This window comes from Sarcophilus harrisii, chromosome 1 (assembly GCF_902635505.1).
Source record: "Sarcophilus harrisii chromosome 1, mSarHar1.11, whole genome shotgun sequence".
Lineage (NCBI taxonomy): Eukaryota > Metazoa > Chordata > Mammalia > Dasyuromorphia > Dasyuridae > Sarcophilus > Sarcophilus harrisii.
The window spans coordinates 260,247,111-260,269,236 of NC_045426.1; the positions used below are offsets into that span (position 1 = coordinate 260,247,111).

General features: G+C 39.1%; 1 protein-coding gene across 2 annotated transcripts in view; it reads left to right on the plus strand.

The window, feature by feature from the left end:
• The window catches only part of TTYH3 (tweety family member 3), a 177,651-nt gene that overhangs the window by 149,953 nt on the left and 5,572 nt on the right, over window positions 1–22,126 (plus strand). The window contains exons 8-14 of one of the 2 annotated variants that reach the window (XM_031941168.1): window positions 2,687–2,742; window positions 5,098–5,190; window positions 5,611–5,703; window positions 7,691–7,827; window positions 16,780–16,956; window positions 18,618–18,693; window positions 20,519–20,623. In XM_031941168.1, the coding sequence (XP_031797028.1) occupies window positions 2,687–2,742; window positions 5,098–5,190; window positions 5,611–5,703; window positions 7,691–7,827; window positions 16,780–16,956; window positions 18,618–18,693; window positions 20,519–20,599 (713 nt within the window). In that variant the 3' untranslated portion in view covers window positions 20,600–20,623. The remainder of the gene's footprint in view (window positions 1–2,686; window positions 2,743–5,097; window positions 5,191–5,610; window positions 5,704–7,690; window positions 7,828–16,779; window positions 16,957–18,617; window positions 18,694–20,518; window positions 20,624–22,126) is intronic. The other variant, XM_003761538.4, reaches the window with a different exon arrangement.

Sequence of the window (22,126 nt, forward strand, 5' to 3'; positions counted from 1 at the left end):
TTGTCCTTGTATTCCAAGTGTCCAGTATATAGTAGGTGTTTTTGATGGAATGAATGAATGAGGAAGAAAGCTAAGGGAGCTAGAAACAATGAATGAAAATTTCTTGTTCACAAGGACTGGGTTGTTCTTTTTGTATTAAGTATGATGCTGCTCTTAAGCATTTAGAGCCCTTCACAGACTGGCTCCAGTCTATCTGTTCAAACTTATTTAATATTAACTCTGGCATCCAGTTCCAGCCACCATGACTTTGTGTTTCCTGCTCTCATCTAGCCTGGTGCATTTGTACAGGCTTTCCTCCATGTCTGGACTCTGTTTGCTTCTCTCCTCTGCCTCTTGGAATCCTTTTACTCAATTCAAGGCTCCACAGAAGTGATACTTCCTATACTAAGCCTTTACTAATTCCTTCCTCCCTTCAGCTAATAATTGTTCTCACCTTTGAAATAGTTTTGCATTTACTTGGTATATATTTTGTATTTATGAATCTGGCTACAATGTAGCAAGTAGGTAGCACAGTTAATAGAGTCTCTGGCCTACAGTCAGGAAAACTCATCTTCTGGAGTTCAAATCAGACCTAAGATACTTCCTAGTTGTGTGATCCTAGACTAATTACTTAAACCTGTTTGCCTCAGTTCCCTTATCTATAAAATGAGGGAATTAAATTAAATGACTTTTAAGTAAGTGTTCAAGGCTAGATTGAACTCAAGTCTTCTTGGGTTCTTCATATTCAGTATGAGACATGGAGATGGAGAATTAGTGGTACCAGGCAGGAATATTTTAAGAAAACAACTAGAAGTCCTGCAGACTAAGACTGCATTTGTGCTTTCACATCTGTCATCCCTTTTGATCCTCCCTTAGTCCAACCCTACATGGACTGAACAGGAGGGCTCATCATCCCTCTTTTCTGAGAATCCTTATGGTGATTATTCAGTTGTGTCTGACTCTTTGTAACCCTATTAGAAGGTTTTTGGTTTTTTTTTGACAAATATATTGAAATGGTTTTTCATTTTCTTTTCCAGTGGTTAAGGTAAATATAGATTAAGTGATTTACCCAGAGTCACATGGCTAATAAGTATCCAAAGCTAGATTTGAACTCAAATATTTTTGATTTTTGGCTCAGTGCTCTATCCACTGAGCCATCTTATTGCCTCCTTCCAAAAAACCTTGCCAGAATGTCCTCTATCTCTATAGCATCCTGGTTTGTCCCATGTCCCCAGCTTGGTTATGTTTCTTTTTAATCATAGAATGAATGGGGAGGGAGCGAGGTTTAAAAGCAAACCTTGTCCATGAACATATGAAGGTTATTTTATTGAATGATTTTTTAAAGTAAATGTTCCATTATCCACCTGTTGCTTATTGCTTTGGATCATCTGTAAAATCCCAAACTGGCATTTCTCTGCCTGACACAAATACTTCCAGGCTTGAGCACACCATCTGGTGGTGTGAGAAGGCATAATTAGGAAGTTCAACTTTTTTTTTTTTAATCACCGATTATATTCCAAAGTCAAATAGTGTTATCACAAGTTATCTAATGCTGTTGATTATCCATGTCACTGCCACCTCTCCATAGTGTGCATAATTAAGCTTTGTCTATATTGTAGAAAGTGATAATAACAATACATCACATTATATGGCCCTTTAAGTTAATAAAGCACTTTCCTCACAAAAAACCTACAAGGTTTCTTAGTATTATTGTCTCATAGACGAAGAAGCTAAAATTTACAGAAACAAAGAGATTTGCCTAAGGTCACATAACTAGTTAATTAAAACTTTTGCCATCTCCCTCCTATGTGGAAGGTAAGGGACTAGTATTGAGGAATGGTATATATTCTCTGAGATGTTAGTTTGTTTTACTGGCCTTTTTTTTTTTTTTTTTTTTTGGCTTTTGTTACAAGGTAAGACTTATCAAATAGGAGAGTGGGGGCAGGAGTATTTTCAGAAATGAATATGATATAAAAATAAAATATATCAACACAAGTAAAGGTTTCTTTTGGCTTCATGATATATAACAGGAAAGTCCTTGAATATTTCTCAGAAAATTAACACATCATAACTTTAGAGCAAAAAGGGACTTCAGAGCTCACGTTGTTCATCCTCCTTATTTTACAGATGAGGAAACTGAGGCCAGGAGATCTGAAATGCCTTGCCCAAGATCAAATGTTTCTTTTGGAATGGCAGATGAGAATGAATTGCATGACCTCTAGGGTCCCTTCTCTAAATCTATGATTTCCTGTGTGATCAGTAACAAGTCACATAATCTCCTTGAACTTCAGTTTCCTCATCATAAAACAATTGGATTAAAATTGGATTAAATAGTTCTTAACGTTCCTTTTACTCCCTAGGAAAGAAGGAAATATGCATTTATTAAGTACATACAGTGCCAAGCATTAAGTTAAATATTTTACAGATATCTCCTTTGATCTAACAACCCTGGGAGTTAGGTGCTATCATTAACCTCACCATCACATTTGAAGAATTGAGGCAAGCAGTGACTTGACCAGAATCACCCAAATAGTAGACATCTGAGGCTAGATCTGGATCCAAGTGTTGTGGATACTAGGCCTTCTAAGCTTCATCTATGTGTCTTGAGACATGAGGGTCTGCCTAATACATGCTTCCTCAAGGGTAATCAGTGGTTATCCATTGGCAATGATAGATGCATTCAGAAGTCTCTTCTTTCTTTTCCCAGAGATCCTTCACTATTACCTGGACTGTTCTGCTGGATACCTTAACCCCTTTCAGCAGGTGAGTAGTTCACTGGCAATGATCTGTATTTCTCTGAGGACAGATATACTTACTTATACGCTAAAACCATAGCATTCTGGGAAAGGGGGATCTTTGGAGTTTTCCATCTGATCTTCACCACGTCTAGGAACAAAATAGCCTTCCTTTCTTATTCTGGTTCCCAATGGAGAGGGAAGGCACTCAAAGACTGAGCCAGCTTGATCCTAACCTCCCCTCCCCCTGCCAAATCCATTCAAAGATGAAACTCTTAGACCTCAGAAACATGATTGTCCTTGTGGTAAAAAACAGAACCCCAGATGGTATCAGGAGGTCACTGGGTTGTCATAGGGAAGGCAAGCCTGAGTAGAGTCTTGGGACAGGCCAGCTTCTCCGTAAGGGAACCTTCCCTCCTATTGAATCTTATCTTGATTTCTTGAGGCTGATCCAGCTTTTCTCCAGAAATGACCATTCCATCTCTTATGATGATCATTGCCTCTTATGTTTTATTCTTATGAAGTTTAGAGAGAGCCCTGGCTCATGGGTACCAGTGAGAAAACTGATGAGGTTGCCACGGGGATGAATTGATTCTCACAAAATTGCTCTGAGCCCAATAGCATGCTAAGATTGAGTTCCTGTGAGAAAAGGAACTGCTGATCACTTGTAGTAGCAAATTCTCTGGAGGAAGTTGAGTACTGTTCATGAATAAGTCTCAGCAGTGGGCAATAGTGAAAGGGGAGGGGGGGGGAGGGGGCAATAATCAAATGTATTTTAAAAAGCCAGGGGACATCAACTACTGCAGTAAGACCTCCCTATTCAACAAAAACTTCTGGTAAAATCAGAAAGCCAGAAGGTAGAAATTAGGTTTAGCTTGATCTGTCACACACAGTATGTCAGAATAAGCTCTATAAAATGACCCAAATATAAAAAGTCAGATTGCAAATTGGAGGAGGGAAAAGGTAGTACCTTTCACTACTATAGATAGAGGCAGAGTTCTTAACTAAACAATGAGTAGAAATGATGACCAAAGGAAAATGGACAATTTTGGTTACATAAAATTTAAAAAGCTTTTGTAGAAGAAAAATCAACATGGTTAAAATGAGAAGGGAAATAACCAGAGAATGGAGAAAGAAAGGGAGTCTTCTACTCCTGGTAGTGGATTATATTACTTACTACAGTGCTTTTTTTGAATTGGGAAAGCAATCTCACATCCTTTACTGTATTTGATTATTTATTATGGTCAGTCCATAAAGTTAGATAGGGTAAGTGGCATTATACCCATTTTACAGAAGAAAACCGTCTTGGAAAGATTAAGTGACTTGTAGAACACAAGGTGATGTAGTGAGTAAGTGTCCCCAATCAGCAGTCATTGTGACTCAAGTTCAAATTCTGCTTCAGATATTTACTTAGCTATAGGTGATACTGGACAAACCATTTAACTTCTTCCTGATTTGTTTTCTTAATCTTTTTTTTTTTTTTTTTTTTTTTTTTTTGCTGAGGCATTTGGGGTTAAATAACTTGCCCAAGGTCTCACAGCTAGGAAATGTTAAGTGTCTGAGACCAGATTTGAACTCAGGTCCTCCTGACTTCAGGGCTGGTGTTCTATCCATCTAGCTGCCCCTCTGATTTATTTTCTTATTTGTAAAGTGAGGATAATAATAGCACCCACCTGAAAGGTTTGTTGTGAGGATCCAATTATAATCATCATCATCATCATGATCATCATTATAGCTCACATTTACATATATATACATATATATATGTAATATTTATATATGTTATATCCATGTATCATGCTAAGTACTTTACAAATATTATTTCATTGGATCCTTGCAACAACCCTTCAAGATGGGTGCTATTTCTGTTCCTTTTTTACAGATAAAGAAACTGAGGCAAACAGATGTTAAGTCATTTGCCCAGAATCACAAAGCTAGGAGAAGGCTGATTTCAGGCCCCATGTTGTGTCCACTACACCATATAACTGTCTATCATTATTATTGTTATTATTATTCTTAAAATGGCAGAGTAACTAACTACCAGTTCAGTTTTCTTTCCACTGCCTTTATTACTTTCTGAGAAGTGATTAATTGGCAACCAGTTAAGTACAAGGAGGGCAGGAAAAGACTGTCACCTATAGTGGCAAACCCACTAGCTGTCATATCACAGCCTATCTTTTGATCCTATTTTGAGGGACGTTTTGGGTGATATAATTCCAGGGTGTGTGATGTGAATAGATAAGTGATTATAAAGAAGTTGGTCCTTCCCTTTGTGGGAAAGTCTTTCACCTAAGACATAAGGGAGGCATTTGGGGAGAGGTTTAAAAACAGTTCAGCTCCTTCTCTCTCTGGGGACTGAACTGGCTACATTTGTATTGAACAGAAGCTGTCTGGGAGTCACAAAGCTCTGGTGGAAATGCAAGATGATGTTCTGGAGCTCTTAAGGTCTGCACTTAGAGAATACCCCACCTCTAAGGTAAGAATTGGGAAAAGGTCCTATAGTTTCTTAAACCCTCCTTTACTCATAAACAGGTGATAAACTCCCTCTCCAAATCTCCACTCTGTTTTTAATGGTCACTTTTTGGTGGTTAGTTTATTTAGCAATTAGAGCACAATGCTGTTGAGCATATTTAGGGGTTCCCTCCCCAAGTGTTGAGCTGGTTAACATTATTCTATTCGGTGGCCATCACCTTCATTATTTATCTTAGACAGATCACATCTTCATTGAAGAAGTCTGTGTGAGAGGGTATGAATGGATTAATTATAATTCATCCCCATCACTGATGGGAGGAGGAAGAAGTCATCCCAGTCCCATAACTCATCCACAATAGACACAGTGCATACCCTCTGGGTCTAAAGATGGTCATATTTTATTCTCCTACCTTATTATTTCCAGGATTATCTAATACGCATCCAAGAAGTTCTGAATTCCACAGAAATCAATCTACAGCATTTGACTGCACTGGTGGATTGCCGTAGCCTGCATCTGGTGAGTATCCATTATGGAAGTTACGCTATATAATATTATATAGATTATATATGTTATATAAAATGTAGATTATATAATATACATTATCTACATCACATATATATTTGTATATATGTTTATATAAAATTATATTTATCACATATATAAACATTATAGATAAAGATATAATATTGTGTTGTTATATAATATTATTTTTATATTTACATCTGTTATTCCACTGGATTCTGAGGTTAGTGATGGTATTTCTATCATTTGTAAAATGGGACTAATATGGTAATAGTAGTACCATAGCAAGAGAGAAATGCCATTTGCTACTTGGTAGCATGGGACAGCTGGACGACATACAGCTAGTAAGTGTCTAATGTTGGATTTGAACTCATGAAGATGAATCTTTTTGATTCCATGCCCAGAGATCTATCTACTGCACCATTCAGCAGCTCAAGATTGAGCATTTTGTATAAATATTTGAAGCCGTGACCTCTACTCTGGCTTCTTTCTTAGATTTTATTTCTTGTGAATTTCTGGGTATCTCAACTGCAATTCTCTTTCCTTTTTGTTATTATTCTCTATGACAATTAACTTGAAGGATATATACAGGCAGTCAATCATCTCTTTGCCTCAGCCGGGTCTTCCTGACTCCAGGTTCTGCCCTCTATCCATTCTACCATCTAGATGCTCATATGAGTAGAATTTCAATAAGCATAGAAGAGAGAAAGACATCTCAGTCAAGAGAAATAGCATGAGCAAAGGCCTAGAAAAGCTTGGAAGGGTTCATAAATTGATTTTCTGCTCTCTACTATTGTCTTTTCAGAAGGTGAACATTTCTGATCCAGCTCTGGGTTCGGTTCCCCCAAAGCTGATTAAAATAATAGGCTCATACCATACATGTTGAATCTGAGTGGGCTTAGACCTTGGTCTGTGGGCTGTCGAAGAAGGACCTGTAGGATCATGGGATGTCAGAGCTAGAAGGGACCCTAAAGTTAATCTAGTCCAACTTTGTAATTTTTGTTGTTCACTTGTTTCAGTCATGTCTCTGACTCTTTGTGACCCTATTTTGGGGTTTTCTTGGCAGAGATACCAGAGCAGTTTGCTATTTCCTTCTCCATTTCATTTACAAATGAGGAAACTGAGACAAACAATGTTAAATGACTTACTTAGGGTCACAGTAAATGTCTGAGCCTGAATTTCACTCATAAAAATATGTTTTCCTGATTCCAAAACCATCATTTTATCTACTGGGCCACATAACTACTCCATTTTTATGGAGGAGGAAACTGAGGCTCACAACAAGGCCCCAAATCAAAAATTAGTTTAATAGCAGAGTTGGGGTTTTTAGTCTGAGTTCTTTGACTCCAAATCCTAATCCATTGGAAAAGAAAATGGCAAACTACCCCAGTATTTTTGCCAAGAAAGCCCCGTGGGCCAGAATAACAATAGCATATATGGCCTTGAAAGCAATTCCAAATAAGAGTAGCTACACAAGACTAAGAAATTTTTTAAAAAGTCCTTTTTTTTTTTTTTGCTGAGGCAATTGGAGTTAAGTGACTTGCCCAGGATCACACAGCTAGAGTGAGTTAAGTGTCTGAGGCCAGATTTGAACTCAGGTCCTCCTGATTCCAGGGCTAGTGCTCTATCCACTGTGACAACTAGCTGCTCCCAAACAAAAAATGTCAAAATTGGTTATAGACCAATATGAATCTTAGATACTTGGATCATCAGTTTTATTTTATTTATTTATTTTTTTAAATAGCTTTTTATTTACAAGTTATATGCATGAGTAATTTTACAGTCTTGACAATTGCCAAACCTTTTGTTCCAATCTTTTCCCTCCTCCCCCCTACTCCCTCTCCCAGATGGCAGGTTGATCAATACATGTTAAATATGTTAAAATATAAATTAAATACAAAATAAGTATACAGGATCATTGGTTTTAGAGAAAAGGTGGTTTGGCTAAACTAAGAATTCTTTTGATTCTGTCCCTCTTTAGGATTATGTCCAGGCTCTGACTGGCTTCTGCTATGATGGAGTAGAGGGTCTCATCTACCTGGTGCTTTTCTCTTTTGTCACTGCCCTCATGTTCAGCTCTATCGTGTGCAGTGTTCCTCATACCTGGCAGCAGAAAAGGTGAGACATGGGAAACCTAGAGGCTAATACAGGAAAAGGACTGTGTCAAGGAATGGGCACTTGTGTTATTTGGAGGTAAAATTCTAGCCTCTACAGAAAAAAGCCCAGGACAGATAAATTGAAGGCATAGTTCGGATAGATGTTGACTCAATAAACTATGAAAGACATTTTATATTTTAAAAAATTGCCCTCCCCCCAAAAAAAGTTGCTTCATTAGGTAGTGAGTTTTCTGATAGCCCAGATGTTCAAATTATGGTTTCCTTATTTAAGAATATTATATGGAAGAACCATGCCTCCAGGAAGGGATCTAAATTGCCTTTTAATAATTTGGAAGCCAAGTTATTCCCTAAGACAAATAGAGAAGAGCACTGACAGAATTATCCTATCTTTAAGTGGGTCTTTTGTTTAGACCTTTTGTTATCCTTAAGTGGACCTTTATTATAGTAGGTCCTTGTGGAATTCCTCCTCAAATTTCTTGAATTGACAAAATTATGACTTCTAAGTTACCATATTCCATCTGAGGGTCAGATTATAATATCAAGCCCAGAGGTAGTAAAAATTTTTTTAAAAAATATATTGCCTTTTAAGGTGGCATAGTGGGATGGAGAGAGATCTCCACTATTTGTGACTCCTGGGTTCACATCTTATCTTTAGAATATGCTGACAATTACCCTGAACTAATTACTTTTGAATGTCCCCATCAATTCTATAAGATTATAAGTTGAAATAATAGTACCAACTTACATTAAGTTTCCCTATAACAATTAAATTACAATTAAAACCATTTCAGCTCTTTAATATTTAAAGATTTCATTTGGGAGCCCAGGTACTAGAATATTAATCTGACATTGTTGGATTTTGCCTGCCACCTGCTGGCTAGTTGGAATATAACATGGGAAAATATCAAGTCTTGTTGAAAAGTAATAATAATCTTGTATATTTGTGTTGCACTCTTAATATTCAAAGAATTTTTACATTTCAAATTTGATGTCCTATTGGCATTTTGGATGTGTCTAGAACAAAACTGATCTCCTCCCTTCCCCACAACCTTCCCCTCTATCAAATTTCTTTTTTATTTTTTTCAGTCAAGGGTGCTACCATTCTTCCCATAGTCCTACTGTCTGTGATGTCACATGTCTAGTTATTTACTTGTCGAGTCTTCCTCTACAGCATCTCACACCCATCTCCTTCTCTCCATTAGCTCCCACTTCATTTGGGCCCTCATAACCTTCTTTCTAAACTATTGCAAAATTCTCCTAATTGGTCTGTCTCAAGTCTTTTTCCCTCCCTAGTTTGTGTCTTTCACAGTAGCTAACATGATATTCCGAAAGCTCATTCTTTGACCATGTTATTGACTGCTCCTCAATTAATTCCAGTAGCTCTTTTCTCTCTGGCATTTAAACCCCTTTACAAATTGGCTCCAACTTACTTTTTCAGGCTTTTTGTGTATGCCATCTCTAACCCTCCAACTCCAATTGATTGACCTCCTTTCTGTCTTTCACACATGACATTCCTTCTCCCATCCCTTTTTGTTCAAGCTGTCTCCTTGTCTGGAATGACATTCTTTTCTCATCTCAAACTTCTTTTCTTTTTTAATTTAATATTTTATTTTTCTCCCAATTCAATTTTATAGTATTCTATTTTTCAAACACATGTAAATGTAAAGATAGTTTTCAACATTCATTTTTGTAAAAAAATTTTTTCTCCCTCCCTCCTTTCCTTTCCTTACCTCTCAAAAAACCAGCAAGCCATCTGATATAGGTTATAAATTAACATTCATTTAAAAAAATTTTTTTGAGTTCCAAATTCTCTCCCTACCTCCATCTCCTCCTTTCCCTTAAAGATGGTGGTGGCGGGGGGGGAGGCAAGCAGTTTGATAGAGGTTATACATATCTCACTTCAAACTCTTAAAATCTTCAATTTCCTTCAAATATTAGTTCATAGGCCACCTACTACACGAGGCTTTCTTCTATTTCCTCCAACTGTTTGTGTATTCCTCTCACTCCTCCCTCCCTCCCCCCAATTGCCTTGTATTGGACTTTGGGAGAAATAATAGTAATAATAATGAGGATGATGATAATTAGCATTTATAATAGCACTCACTATGTGCCAGTCAGTGTTGCTAAATGCTTTATAATTAATATCTTATTTGAGCCTTACAGCCCTTCAGGGTAAGTGCTATTATTATCCCCATTTTACAAACAAGGCAGACAGAAATTAAGTGATGTGCCCAGACTCATACACTCATCTGAGGTGGAATTTGGACTTAGGTCTTCCTGACTCCAGGTCTTGTTCTCTCTCCACTTCACCCCTTAGATAATAGACTCTATTTTGGACATGTTGACTATATGTGTGTGTGTGTGTGTGTGTGTGTGTGTGTGTCTGTGTGTGTGTGTATAGATAAGTATACACACATTTATGTATACATAAATGTACATACATATATGTGTATGTTTAAAACATTTTATATATGTGTATGTGTATATGTATATAAAGAGATACACACATGTATATATATAAAATATATTTATATGTGTGTATATAGGCATACACATATATTTATGTATGTATATATAAAATATTTTATGCATGTGTATATGTGTGTATTTGTATGTGTAGATAGATACACATAGATGTATGTACATATAAAACACATTTAATATGGTTTATATGTGTGTGTGTGTATATACATATATCTGTCTATATGTAAAACATTTAATATATGTGTGTGCATGTATATATACACACATGTATATATAAAACATTTTATATGTGTATATAGATATATGACATATATGTATATATAAAAACCTATTTAATATGTATATGCATATATATATATATATATATATATAAAATATAAACACATGTATATATGTGCATATATAACATTTTATATGTTGTATATCTGTGGGTATGTATAAATATACACATATATATTGTGTACATAGATGTACATACTTATGTATATATGTAGCATATGTAATATGTATGTTTATGTCTTCCATATTTGCTTGTGTACAGTTGTTTCTCCCCAGTAAAATGTAAGCTCATTTTGTATTATTGTGGTCCAGCAAGGTGTCTGGTAAATAAATGCTTATTATGTGATTATTTGATTCTCATAACAACCTATGGGGCAGGCAATTCAGGTAGTATTCTTATCATTTTTAGGGCTGAGACAAAGAAAAATGATGTCTTATGATCACAGAGCCAGTTAGCACTCAAATCCAAGGTCCCTCACAGCAGATCTAGTATTTTTTCTATAAGTCTTGGACAGGTGGCCTTGGTCAATACATGAGGTTCACTCTGGAGTGGCTGTGGGATGACCTATCCTTGTTGCTGTCTGGGGGGGTGGGGCAAGAATGGTCTGAGTCCCACAATATGAATTTGTTGGTTTACTCAGGTACCTTTGTGATGACTGCCCCACTTTCAGGCAGAGCTGGGATGAACATTTTTGTCACACTAGGTTGTGTGTGTGTGTGTGTGTGTGTGTGTGTTTTAAACACCCAAGGAAAATGAAAGGCTCTAGCTGTCAAGAGGACAGAAGGGGATTGAGTGGCTGAGAGTAAGGTCTTCAGATAAGTTCCTGTTATCTGATCAGAGCTGTATGGATAAAAGAAACAGGGCTCCTGGAAGGCTCTCTCTGGACTGTGATCTGTTCCAATTATCTATGGGTTTCTTGGTTGTATGTTGGGTGGAAAGAGACATGGGAAGGGTGCCCGCAGTAGGGGCAAGTCCAAGAAAGTGAGCTCATGAGAATATTTACCAGGAGGCATGTGCTTGCTTTATTTGAGGCACTAAGTGCCTCTTAGCACTTGAGGGCTAAGCAGAAGCAGTCCCTGCCCACACATCCAAAGGAAGACAATATGTTAACAGTCATGTACAAAGTATATACAGAGTGAACTGGTCATCATCACAGAGGGAAGGCATTAGCAGTGTGGGAAGAAGAGCAGGAAAGACTTCCTGCAGAAGGAAGAGATTGAACTGAATATTGAAGGAAGGAAGGAAATGAGGAGGTAGAGATGAGAAAGGGGGGCATTCCAGGTGTGAGGAACATTTGGTTAAAAGATAGAGAGCTGGGAGAAAGACTGTTATGTGCAGGGAGCACTGAATTGTACAGGATGTGGAAAGGGCTAAAGTACAGGAAGACTAGGAAGGTAGGAAGGGACCAGATTAGGAAGAATATTATTTTTATCTTCCTTCCCCTTCCTTTCTCCCTCCTTTCCTTTCTCCCTCCTTCCTTCACTCCTTTCCTTCCTTCCTCCTTCCTTCACTCCCTTTCTTCCTTCCCTTCCTTCCTTCCCTCTTCCTCCCTCCCTTCCCTTTCTTCTTTCCTCTCTTCTTCCCTCCTTCCCTTCCTCCCTCCCTTCTTCCCTCCTTCCTTTCCTTCTTTCCTTTCTCTCTTCCTCCCACCCTCTGTCCTTTGTTTGTTTGTTTGTTTTTTCCTCAGTTATAGGTAAAAATTACCTTTTTTTGGTTATGCATGTACACCCTTTTTTCTTACATATTTCCTTATAAATTATGTTGGGAGAGAAAAATCAGAACAAAAGAGAAAAACTATGAGAGAAAAATAAAACAGAAGAAAAAGAAGTGAAAACAGAAGACAAAAGTAAACACAGCATGTGTTGATTTACATTCACTTTTCTCTCTGGATGTGTTTGATGTTTTCCACCTGTAGTTCACTGGGATTGCCTTGGATCACTAAACTGATGAGAGGAACCAAGTCTGTCATAGTTGATCACTGAATAGAATTGCTGTTACTGGGTACAGTGTATTCCTGGTTTTGCTTGTTTTGCTTCAGCATCAGTTTGTATAAATCTTTCCAGGACTTTCTAAGATCAGCTTGTTCATTTTTTAAATAGAACAATGATATTCCATTACTTTCATATACTGTAACTTGTTCAGCCATTCCCCAATTGATGGGCATCTACTCACTTTCCAATTCTTTGCCATTACAAAAAGAGCTACTACAAACATTTTTGCTCACATAGGCCCTTTTTCCTCCTTTATAATTATTCTGGAATACAGATTGGAAAGGATTTAAAAAGCAAACCAGAGGATAATTTTTTTTTTAAGTTCTGAAAGGAGCCACTAGAGTTTATTGAATAAGGAAGTGACATAATCAGATCTGTGCTGCAGATGAGTAGAAGATAATCTGGAATGGCAGAAGAATTTAGGTGGGAGATCAGCAGAAGTCTGTTGTAATATTTTTGTTGAGAACTAGTAAAGGCCTGAGTATTAGCAATGCCAGGAGAGAGAATGGGATGTATTTGAGTGAGATTGTGAAGGTAGAACTGGTAACAGATTGGATATTTGGAATGAATGTGAATGAAGACATTGAGGATGATGTTTGAGGCAGCTAGGTAGCACCCTTTCAGGGCCTGGCACATAGTGGGCACTATATAAATGTTAGCTATTATTATGATGGCAGTTAGTTGGTACAGTAGATTAGAGCGCTGGGCCTCGAGTCAGGAAATATTGTTCAATTGTTTTCAATCATGTCCTACTCTTTGTGACCTCACTGGGGGTTTTCTTGGCAAAGATCCTGGAGTGGTTTGCCATTTCCTTCTCCAGTCATTTTACAGACAAGAAAACTGAGGCAAACAGGGGTAAGGGATTTGCTTAGGGTCACATAGCTAGTCTAAGGCCAGATTTGAACTCAGGATGATGAGTCTTATTGACTCCATGCCCAGCACTCTATGACTATGGCACTGCCTGGCTACTATCCTGAGAGATTGGTGCTATTATTATCCCCTTTTTACAGATGGGAAACTGAGGCAGATAGCAGTTTAGTGACTTTTCCAGGGTCACACAGCTATTTAAACACAGCATTCAGGAAAACACTTGAATTCAAATCTGGTCTCAATTCAAACCTGGGCAAGTCACTTAATCTCAATTTATCCCAGATTCTCCAGCTGTAAAATGGGTATAATAATGTACTTTACAGAGTTGTTGTAAGGATCAGATGAGATAATATTTGTAAAATAATTAGTATAATAGCTGACACATATAATAATGCTACATAAATGTTCATTTTTTTCCCCCTTCCCTTTAAATTGTGAGCCTGGGAGACTGGGAAAAGAGAGGTACTCTCCCCATAATAGGGAAATGTGAAATAGGGAAAGAAATATAATAGGGCAGGGCAGGTAAAGTTCCAGGTGCAGGGAATTTGAATTTAAGATATCTGTGGGATGTCCATTGTTATATATCCGGTTTTGGTGATGGAAGAGTGGAGGTCTGAAGAGAGATTAGGAGTGAATAAATAGATTTGAGAATCATTTGCATACAGATGATGATTGAATCAGTGAGAGCTTGAGGAGATGATCAAACCAAGATAGTATAGAGGAAGAAAAGATGAGAGTCAAGGACAGAACCTTGGATGAAGACTTAAACAAGCTGAGAAGGAGGGGTGAACCAAGAAGAGGGTGATTGACGTCATTTTCCCCAGCAGAGAGGTCAAGAAGGATAAGCATTGAGAAAAGACCTTGGGTAACTTTGGAGAGTGCAATTTCAATTGAATAATGAGTTTTAAAGCTAGACTGCAGAGAATCTAGAAGAGAATAAAAGGAGAGGAAGGAGAGACACCAATTTTATTTTTAATATTTTTTCCCTAATGACATGTAAACATTTTAACATTCTTTTTAAAATTTTTTGAGTTCCAAATTCTTTTTTTCTCTCTCTCCTCTCCCCCTTCATTGAGAATGCAAGCAATTTGATATAGGTTATACGTGGAATATCACTTTTATTTTGATATTTTATTTTCCCCCAATTACATGAAAAAACAATTTTTAACATTTATAAAATTTTTTTGAGTTCCAGATTTCCTCCTTCCCTCCCCTCCCTATCATATTTGAGAAAACAAGCAATTTGATGTAGATTAGACATGTGCAGTCATCCAAGCCATAATTCCATGTTAACCATGCTGTGAAAGAAAATGGTTTAAAAAAACCCAGAAAAATAAAGAAATTAAAGAAACTGTATGTTTCTATCTGCATTCAGACTGTAAATTCTTTCTCTGAAGATGGATAGCCTTTTTTATCATGAGTCCTTTACAATTATCTTGAGTCATTGCATTGAGGCATTAATTTTAGATGACATTCTCAAAAAGTTTAGCCTTGAAAGGAAGTTTATAAAGAAAAAAAAAGACAAGGATGACGAGAGATACAGGTATCTTATAGACAGCAGAGAAGAAGCCAGTTGACAGGGAAAACTGAAGATTAGTATGAGAGTAAGAAATAAAGGGGCAATCTGCTAATAAAGACAGAATAGAATGGGGTCATTGTAAACATAGAGGGGTTTGTCTTGGTAAGGAAAAGAACTACCTTTTCATGTTTCTATCTTCTCTGTTTCTAAGGAAAGGCCAAAAGAAATAATGGGAGGATACAGATGAGTGATATAATATGAGCTAAAGGGGAGGAGTGACCCAAGTATTTTCAGTGAGATATGAATCAAGGTTCTTATGGTGGGGGTGAAAGGTTAAGGGTGTATGAATGCTATGAGAAATTTGAAAAGGGATGAAGAGGTTTGGAATAATTGCTATGGTTACTGGGACAGTGAATTAATTAGTAATTGCCTTGCTGCAGTGAAGGCCCATTTGAGATTATGTAATGTAAATTTGCAAAGGATCTACCCAGTATGGTTTTATGATTTTTATTGGGCTTCATTCAGCAGCACAAGAATGAAAGTAAAGGCAGAGGGTGTTAGAAATAATCCATAATTGGGGCTTAGCAAAGCATAATGAGTAAGAAGGGGGCATAGTACTCAAATACAGATTTGAACTGGTTCACCAAGGGATCAAGAGAGGGAAGAGTATAGTGAGCATAGGGCAAGAAATTAGGGGTGAATAGAGTAAGGTCATGATGAGGAAGAAAATCAGTGTTAGGGGGATAAGGCCAGTGGAGAGGTGGAATGACACAAGCTTACAATCAGAAAAAAAAGGAATTTCAGAATCTATGGACCTGGAATTAGAAAGGAGTGGTGGGAAGGTATGGGAGATGAGGGAGTGGAAAGATAGAAACAGAGAAGATATTTGATGTGACATCTGTCTTAATTCTGTGTTTTGAATAAAGCTAGATCCAGCATGTAGGCTGTAGTGTGTCAAAGCTGGGAGAGACCTGAGAGACTATTTAGTCCACTTTGAGGAAGGGGAAGTGATATCACAAAGTTCTAGTTTCCCCAAATCTAACACTATTTCCAATGATTTAGGGACTGTCTTCTAAAGCAGTGGCATCAAACTAAAATAGAAAGGGGTCCCTAATAGTTACAGATATTGACATTATCTATGTTTTGTTGTATTTTTATTTATCTTGTTAAACATTTCTTAGTTACATTTTAATCTGGTTCGGGCTGAATTCAGGAATGTTTATGTATGTGTGTGGAGGAAGTAGGAATTTGATACTTCTGCTCTAAGGTACTTTTATTCACAAATTAAGAAAATGGACTTTGGAAAATGAAATAACTAGAAATGATATAATTATCTTGTATTTACCTTGAATGTATCTTGAATACATATGCTCCCATGTATACATATTGCATCTTCCAATAGCAAGTTTTTCTTTTCTTTTCTTTTTTGTATTCTATACACCTTTTTTATTGTTTTTTAATTTTATTTTTCCTAATACATCAAAGATAGTTTTCGACATGCATCTTTGCAAAACTTTGTGTTCCAAATTTTTCTCCTTCTCCCCCTCCATCTCTACTCCCCAAGACAGCAAGCAATTCAATATAAATTAAACATGTGCAAAAATGTAAGTTTCTTGAAGAGAATATCTCCATTGTCTAGCATGGTAGCTGTCTCATTGTAGAAGCTTAATGAATGTTTTTTGATTGACTAATTGATGCCGCCCAGGGAAACAAGAGCCTGACCTTCCAGTGCCAGTCTTTTATGTGCTGTAAGACCTTTTCCTTTTTGACCACCCTCACTCACTCTCCCAATGCGACTTGCTCATCTAGGGCTGCTGATGATGATGGGGAGGAAGAGTCTGCAGCTCCAGGAACCAGGCAGACCCATGACAACCTGTATCGAGTACACATGCCCAGTCTGTACAGCTGTGGGAGCAGCTATGGTAGTGAGACCAGCATCCCTGCAGCAGCACACACAGTCAGCAATGCCCCTGTCACGGAGTACATGTGAGTCCATGGGGCAGAGTATTCCCCACCCCCAACATCCAGAGCTTGAAGTCCTCTGAGCTAACAATCCTCCCTTCCTCTAACTCTTGACCCAATGCTTCAGATAATTCAGATAATACTTTCAGATTTGCAAAGTGCTGGACATCGTTCCTAATCCTCATATTTCTTCATTTCAAATAGTTTTCTGGTGGAGGTACTATTATGGTTCCACTTTGTGAAGGAAAAAACTGAAGCTAAAAGAATTAAATAGATTGCCTGGAATCACACAGCTAGCAAAAAAAAAAAAAAAAAAAAAAAAAAAAAAAAAGAAACAGGATTTGAATACTGATCTTCCTGAATCTGTCCACTATTCTCTCATTGTACCACGTAGGTACCTGTTGGATTGTGGATAGTGTTCCTAGCTAGCCCTTAAATGTACAGAGGGCATTAAAATGGGGCCTAGAAAGAGCTGAATATAGACTCCAAAAACCTGGTTCCATTTCTGGCTCACCTATATCATGTTAAGGGAAGGATTGAATGATCCCCCAAGTCCTTTCTCGCTCTAACAAGTATCATGATTAAAGAATCATCTTTAATCCCCATCAAGGGAACTAAGAAAGAGATAGAGACAAGGAAGGAGGGAGAAAGAGAGAGAGAGACACAGACACACTGAGACAGGGAGATAGAGACAGAGACACAGAGAGAGACAGAGTCACACAGAAATAGAGACAGATACAGAAAGACAGAGACAGAGTCACAGAGACAAAGAGACAGAGAGACGGAGAACACTTAAGATTTGGACTTCAAAGACCTGAATTTGAACCCAGGCTCTCCTTTTACTAGCTGTGTAACTATCAACAAGTCAGCAAACCCTCTGAACCCCAATTTTCTCATATTTAATAACCTGTGAGCTGCCTATCTCACAGGTAAAAGAAACAGCATTAACTACATATTGGTGTACCAATGAGAGTTGTTGTTAGAGGCTGGTGAGCCACAGGTCTGTGCTGGAAGTCTGGTTATTACTGGAGGTTTAGTTGGGCAGGAACAGGACCTGTCTCTTCCTTCTCCTCCCCAATGTCCTCCCTCCAACCTTGACAGCACAGGTATCTATTTTTTCAAATCCATGATTGAAAATCTCATCAAAATACCTAATGAATTAAATATTGCTAAGAAAACTATATACACAATCCAGCAGCCCAAGTAGCAAAAACAACCCCCACAAAACAATCCAAAATGAATATTGCAACATTGCCAAGGACAGGCTTGGTCCCAAAGAAAAGACAGGAGAAGATCTTTCCCCTTCACTCCTTTGCAGAGGTGCTGGGAAGTGGGTCCCCCAAGATAGACTCTTACACAGAATGTTATTTTTTCAAAGTATTGAAAGATCTTGTTGACTTTCTCCCCACTTTTTTTTTCTTTAATTGTTTTTGTTGTAAGAGATGGGTCTCTTGAGAGAAAAGAGGAAGAGAGATTTAAAAATAAAATATCAATAAAATATATTTTGGGGAGTAGGATTACAAAAATATCCATTTCTTGTGAAGCAGGATCCTCAAGGTCCAAAGAAGTAATAGAAATATCTTTTTTCCCAACAGTTGTGGGGTATGGGAAGGAGGAATCCCCCCAGAAACCTTTCAGGGCCATGCTTAGCTCCCACAAGTTCACGTTCTTGCTCTTTTCCACAGGAGCCAGAATGCGAATTTCCAGAATCCTCGATGCGAGAACACCCCTCTGATTGGCCGAGAATCCCCACCGCCTTCAGTAAGTCTAACTCTACCCAGAGCATTAAGAGGCAAGGCAGAGCCGTGGCCTGCAGCCTCTGGCACATCTAAACCCTGGGGAGCGCCAGCTGCGTGTCTCCCTCCATCACTTGTATCCAGAGTTCTACGTGGGGGTCCGCCCCAGGCCTCTCTCCGGGCTGCACACGGAGGCCTCCAGGATGGGGGAAGGTTACCCCCTACACCCGGCTTTCTCTCTTCTGACTTGCCTTTTGTTCAGTTGTGGTTTTATGTCTTGGGGAAAGCAGGGATGGGAGGGTAACATGGATGGCTCTTTCCCTATAAGCATCTGTGAAAAAGCCTCTGGCACAGGATGAAGGGGGAGAGACCGGACAAGGCTCCTGTTTCCAACTGGGCGTAGCGAATGTCTCCTCTTGAGTCGGATTTTATTTCTTCTCACATCCAGGTTCAGGCAGGCAGCCCTGATGCCGGGGGCATTGGGCCTAGGCAGTGGGGTTGGTTAAAGTGCTGAGCCATCTCAAAGCTAGACTGGCCACCCTCGCAGTCTACTGCGCTTAGTACTGGCCTCAGGAGTTTGAGGTCTGCTGATCAGAGATCCACAGACTCGGGAGACTGTAAGGTCTCAAAATTTAAAATGGCACGGTGAGTAGGCGAGGAACTATGGGCACTTGGGCCTCTTCCATGGACCCCAAAGGGTGGGCAGATATACAGTCCCTTCTCCCTCTCTTTCTGATTACATCGTCCTGGTTCTGATTTCCCCTCTGGAAAAGGGGAAATTCTTCCTTTCTCAGCCTCATGACTTCCATTGCCACCAAGACAAATGGGTTTTTCTCCACAGGCCTGCACTTCTCATCTGTTGAATTAGGTGGTTACTCATGAATTTCAACATGTAGGTGAATGTAAGTTGCGGGATCTGGTTTGGGGGGGAGAGACACTGGCAAGAGAGTTGTCCATCTGGGAAGAAGCTCCTGGATCTCTTAACAAGCTGGATTATACGGTTTTCTCCCAGGCAGGAAGCTTCCCTCCTGCCCTTGGGAAGCAGGGAGAAGACCCTGAAAAGGGACAGAATTTTCTACTTGATATAGTGATCCCAGTCATCTTCTTGTGGTTTTCCAAATCAAAAAATTTCAGAAAGACAGGACAGAATACCCTTCCCTTCCGAAACCCATCTACATGGGCTGCCAGAGTCACTCAGGCATTTCACTCATTCATTCATTCAATGGATACACTATGAGTATCTACCTTGTGCCCTGGGCTGTAAGGTAGGAAAGAAGTATATGAGAGGGCTTGTAGTCTATCTGGGATAAGATGGAACATGACAATATAAGACAGTATGTCATGAGGGGCCAAAGTGATTGGTACAGATACTATAAGAGCTTCCAGAAGGAAGAGCGCAGTGGTTGGTAGGCAGGTAGAATAGTCAAAAAACCAAGTTTCATGAAGGAAAATGTCGAGTTGGGTTTCTTGAAGACTTGGTAAGATCTTCCAGGCAGAGAGGAGGGCCCAAACCCCTGCAGCATGACCAGTGTGACATTTCAGCAGCCTCCACTGCCAGAGGGGAAAAGGAGAGGTGGAAAGAAGTCACTCCCCACTGGGGCAGTACTGCAATGACGCGGCTGGATGATGGATGAGTCTGTTCTGGTTGTCTTCTCCTGCTCTCTCCTTTTTCCCCTATACCCCCATCATTCCTGTCCTCCTTCCCTTGATCCTTCTGTCCTCCCCCCCTCTCCATTCCTGCAGGGGGTTTTTGCCCTTCTGCCCATCATGGACCCATCTCGCTTGCTCTGTGTTTTTCATTCCGGTTGAGGCTGCCCTCTTTTTTTTCTCTCTCTCCTGCGACATCACAGCTATATCTGGCTGCCTTGGACAATAGTAGCCATATGAGCTGGCAGTTTAAGCCCTCGGACAGTTCAAGGACGTACTGGTAACAGCAGCGCCCTCAAATGGAACAGGTACTGAAATAAGGTCCTTCTCGCTCCACCTCTCCCTTTCATCCCTGCACTCTCCTCCTCTCCCTCCTCTTCCTCTTCCTTCTCCCCATTCTGGCCAGGCCTTTACTTTTCACCTTTACTTCCATCCTTGCATCTTCCTTCTCCACACCCTTCTCACCAGGGGCAAAGCCCATTGCAGGATTCAGCCAGTGATTGGTGAAGGAGGCAGCATCCACCTCTGGCTCCCAGGCCCCAGCTGCCCAGGGGTCTCTGGGCTTGCAGGGCACCTAGTCATGCCCCCTCTCTCCACTCGTACTCTGTCTGGAGCTCGTGAACTGCTGCTTTTGTCCTCATTGTGAGAGAAAAGTCCCCTTTCCCCTAAGGACATGCTAGGATCAGATAGAGCCTGATTTCTTTCCTGGCCCCATCACCTCACATGGCCCCCTTGCTGGACTGATGTATGCTTGATCCATATCACCAGTGATGTGCTGGTAAATGTGTAAGATCCACTTCTCTGAAAAATCAACAGTACCACAAGAGCAGCTGTCATACATACACATTAACACTTTCCCCATCATTTTTTAAAATTTGAAATAATTAGCAAAACATTAAATCAAAGCCTGATCTGTAGTGTTGGCCCATTCCAGTTGACTCTGGCCCTTCTCTGCTTGTCACCAAGAGAAGGACTTTTCCAGTCCACATAATGTCCAATTCTGCAGGGCTCTGCACACACCCACACCTCCGAGGGACTTGTTAGTGGTATCTTAGGCACCTGAAAACTACATATATTCCTCTTTTTAAAAGCAGTAGGAACCCCTTATCTCAGTACAGGACTGATGTGTATTCCCTTTCTATTCTGAGCCTCATTTTTCTAACAAAAGTCTTAGAGCCCTCTTAGTCCCTTTAAAGGGGCCAAAGGGAACCTTCCCCAGTAGTATGTGAAGCAGAGTGGGAGAAAGCGCTTTATTCAAGCTCTCAGATTTACCTAAATATTATCCCAGATGCTTCCAAAAAATGAGCATTTTTCTGTGTCTGTAATCCCACAAGAGAAATCTCTAATGTCACATCTTCTTAGACATTATTGTGATTATCATTCAGATAGCCAGACAGCACATGATGGACCTAGAATCAGGAATTCAAATCCTGTTTTTGATACATACCTAGTTGTGTGACCTTAATCAAGTCATTTATCCTTTCTCAACCTGTTTCCTTATCTGTAAAATAGAAATAAAATAAAATAGAAAAAATAGCTCCTACTTTACAAAGTTGTGGTGAGAATCAAAGAGTCATCCTAGGTAAATTGCTTTGCAAATCTTAAGGCATTGTTTAAATTACTATTATTACTATGAATAGCATGGTAATACAAACACCATTCAAAAAACCTATAGCAGGTATAAAAAAAATTTAAGTAGTTGTATAAATTCTGACTATACCAAGAATTAAAAACAAAAGTATTCTTACTAAAAAATACTTTTGGGGCAGCTAGGTAGCCCAGTGGATAAAGCACTGGCCCTGGAGTCAGGA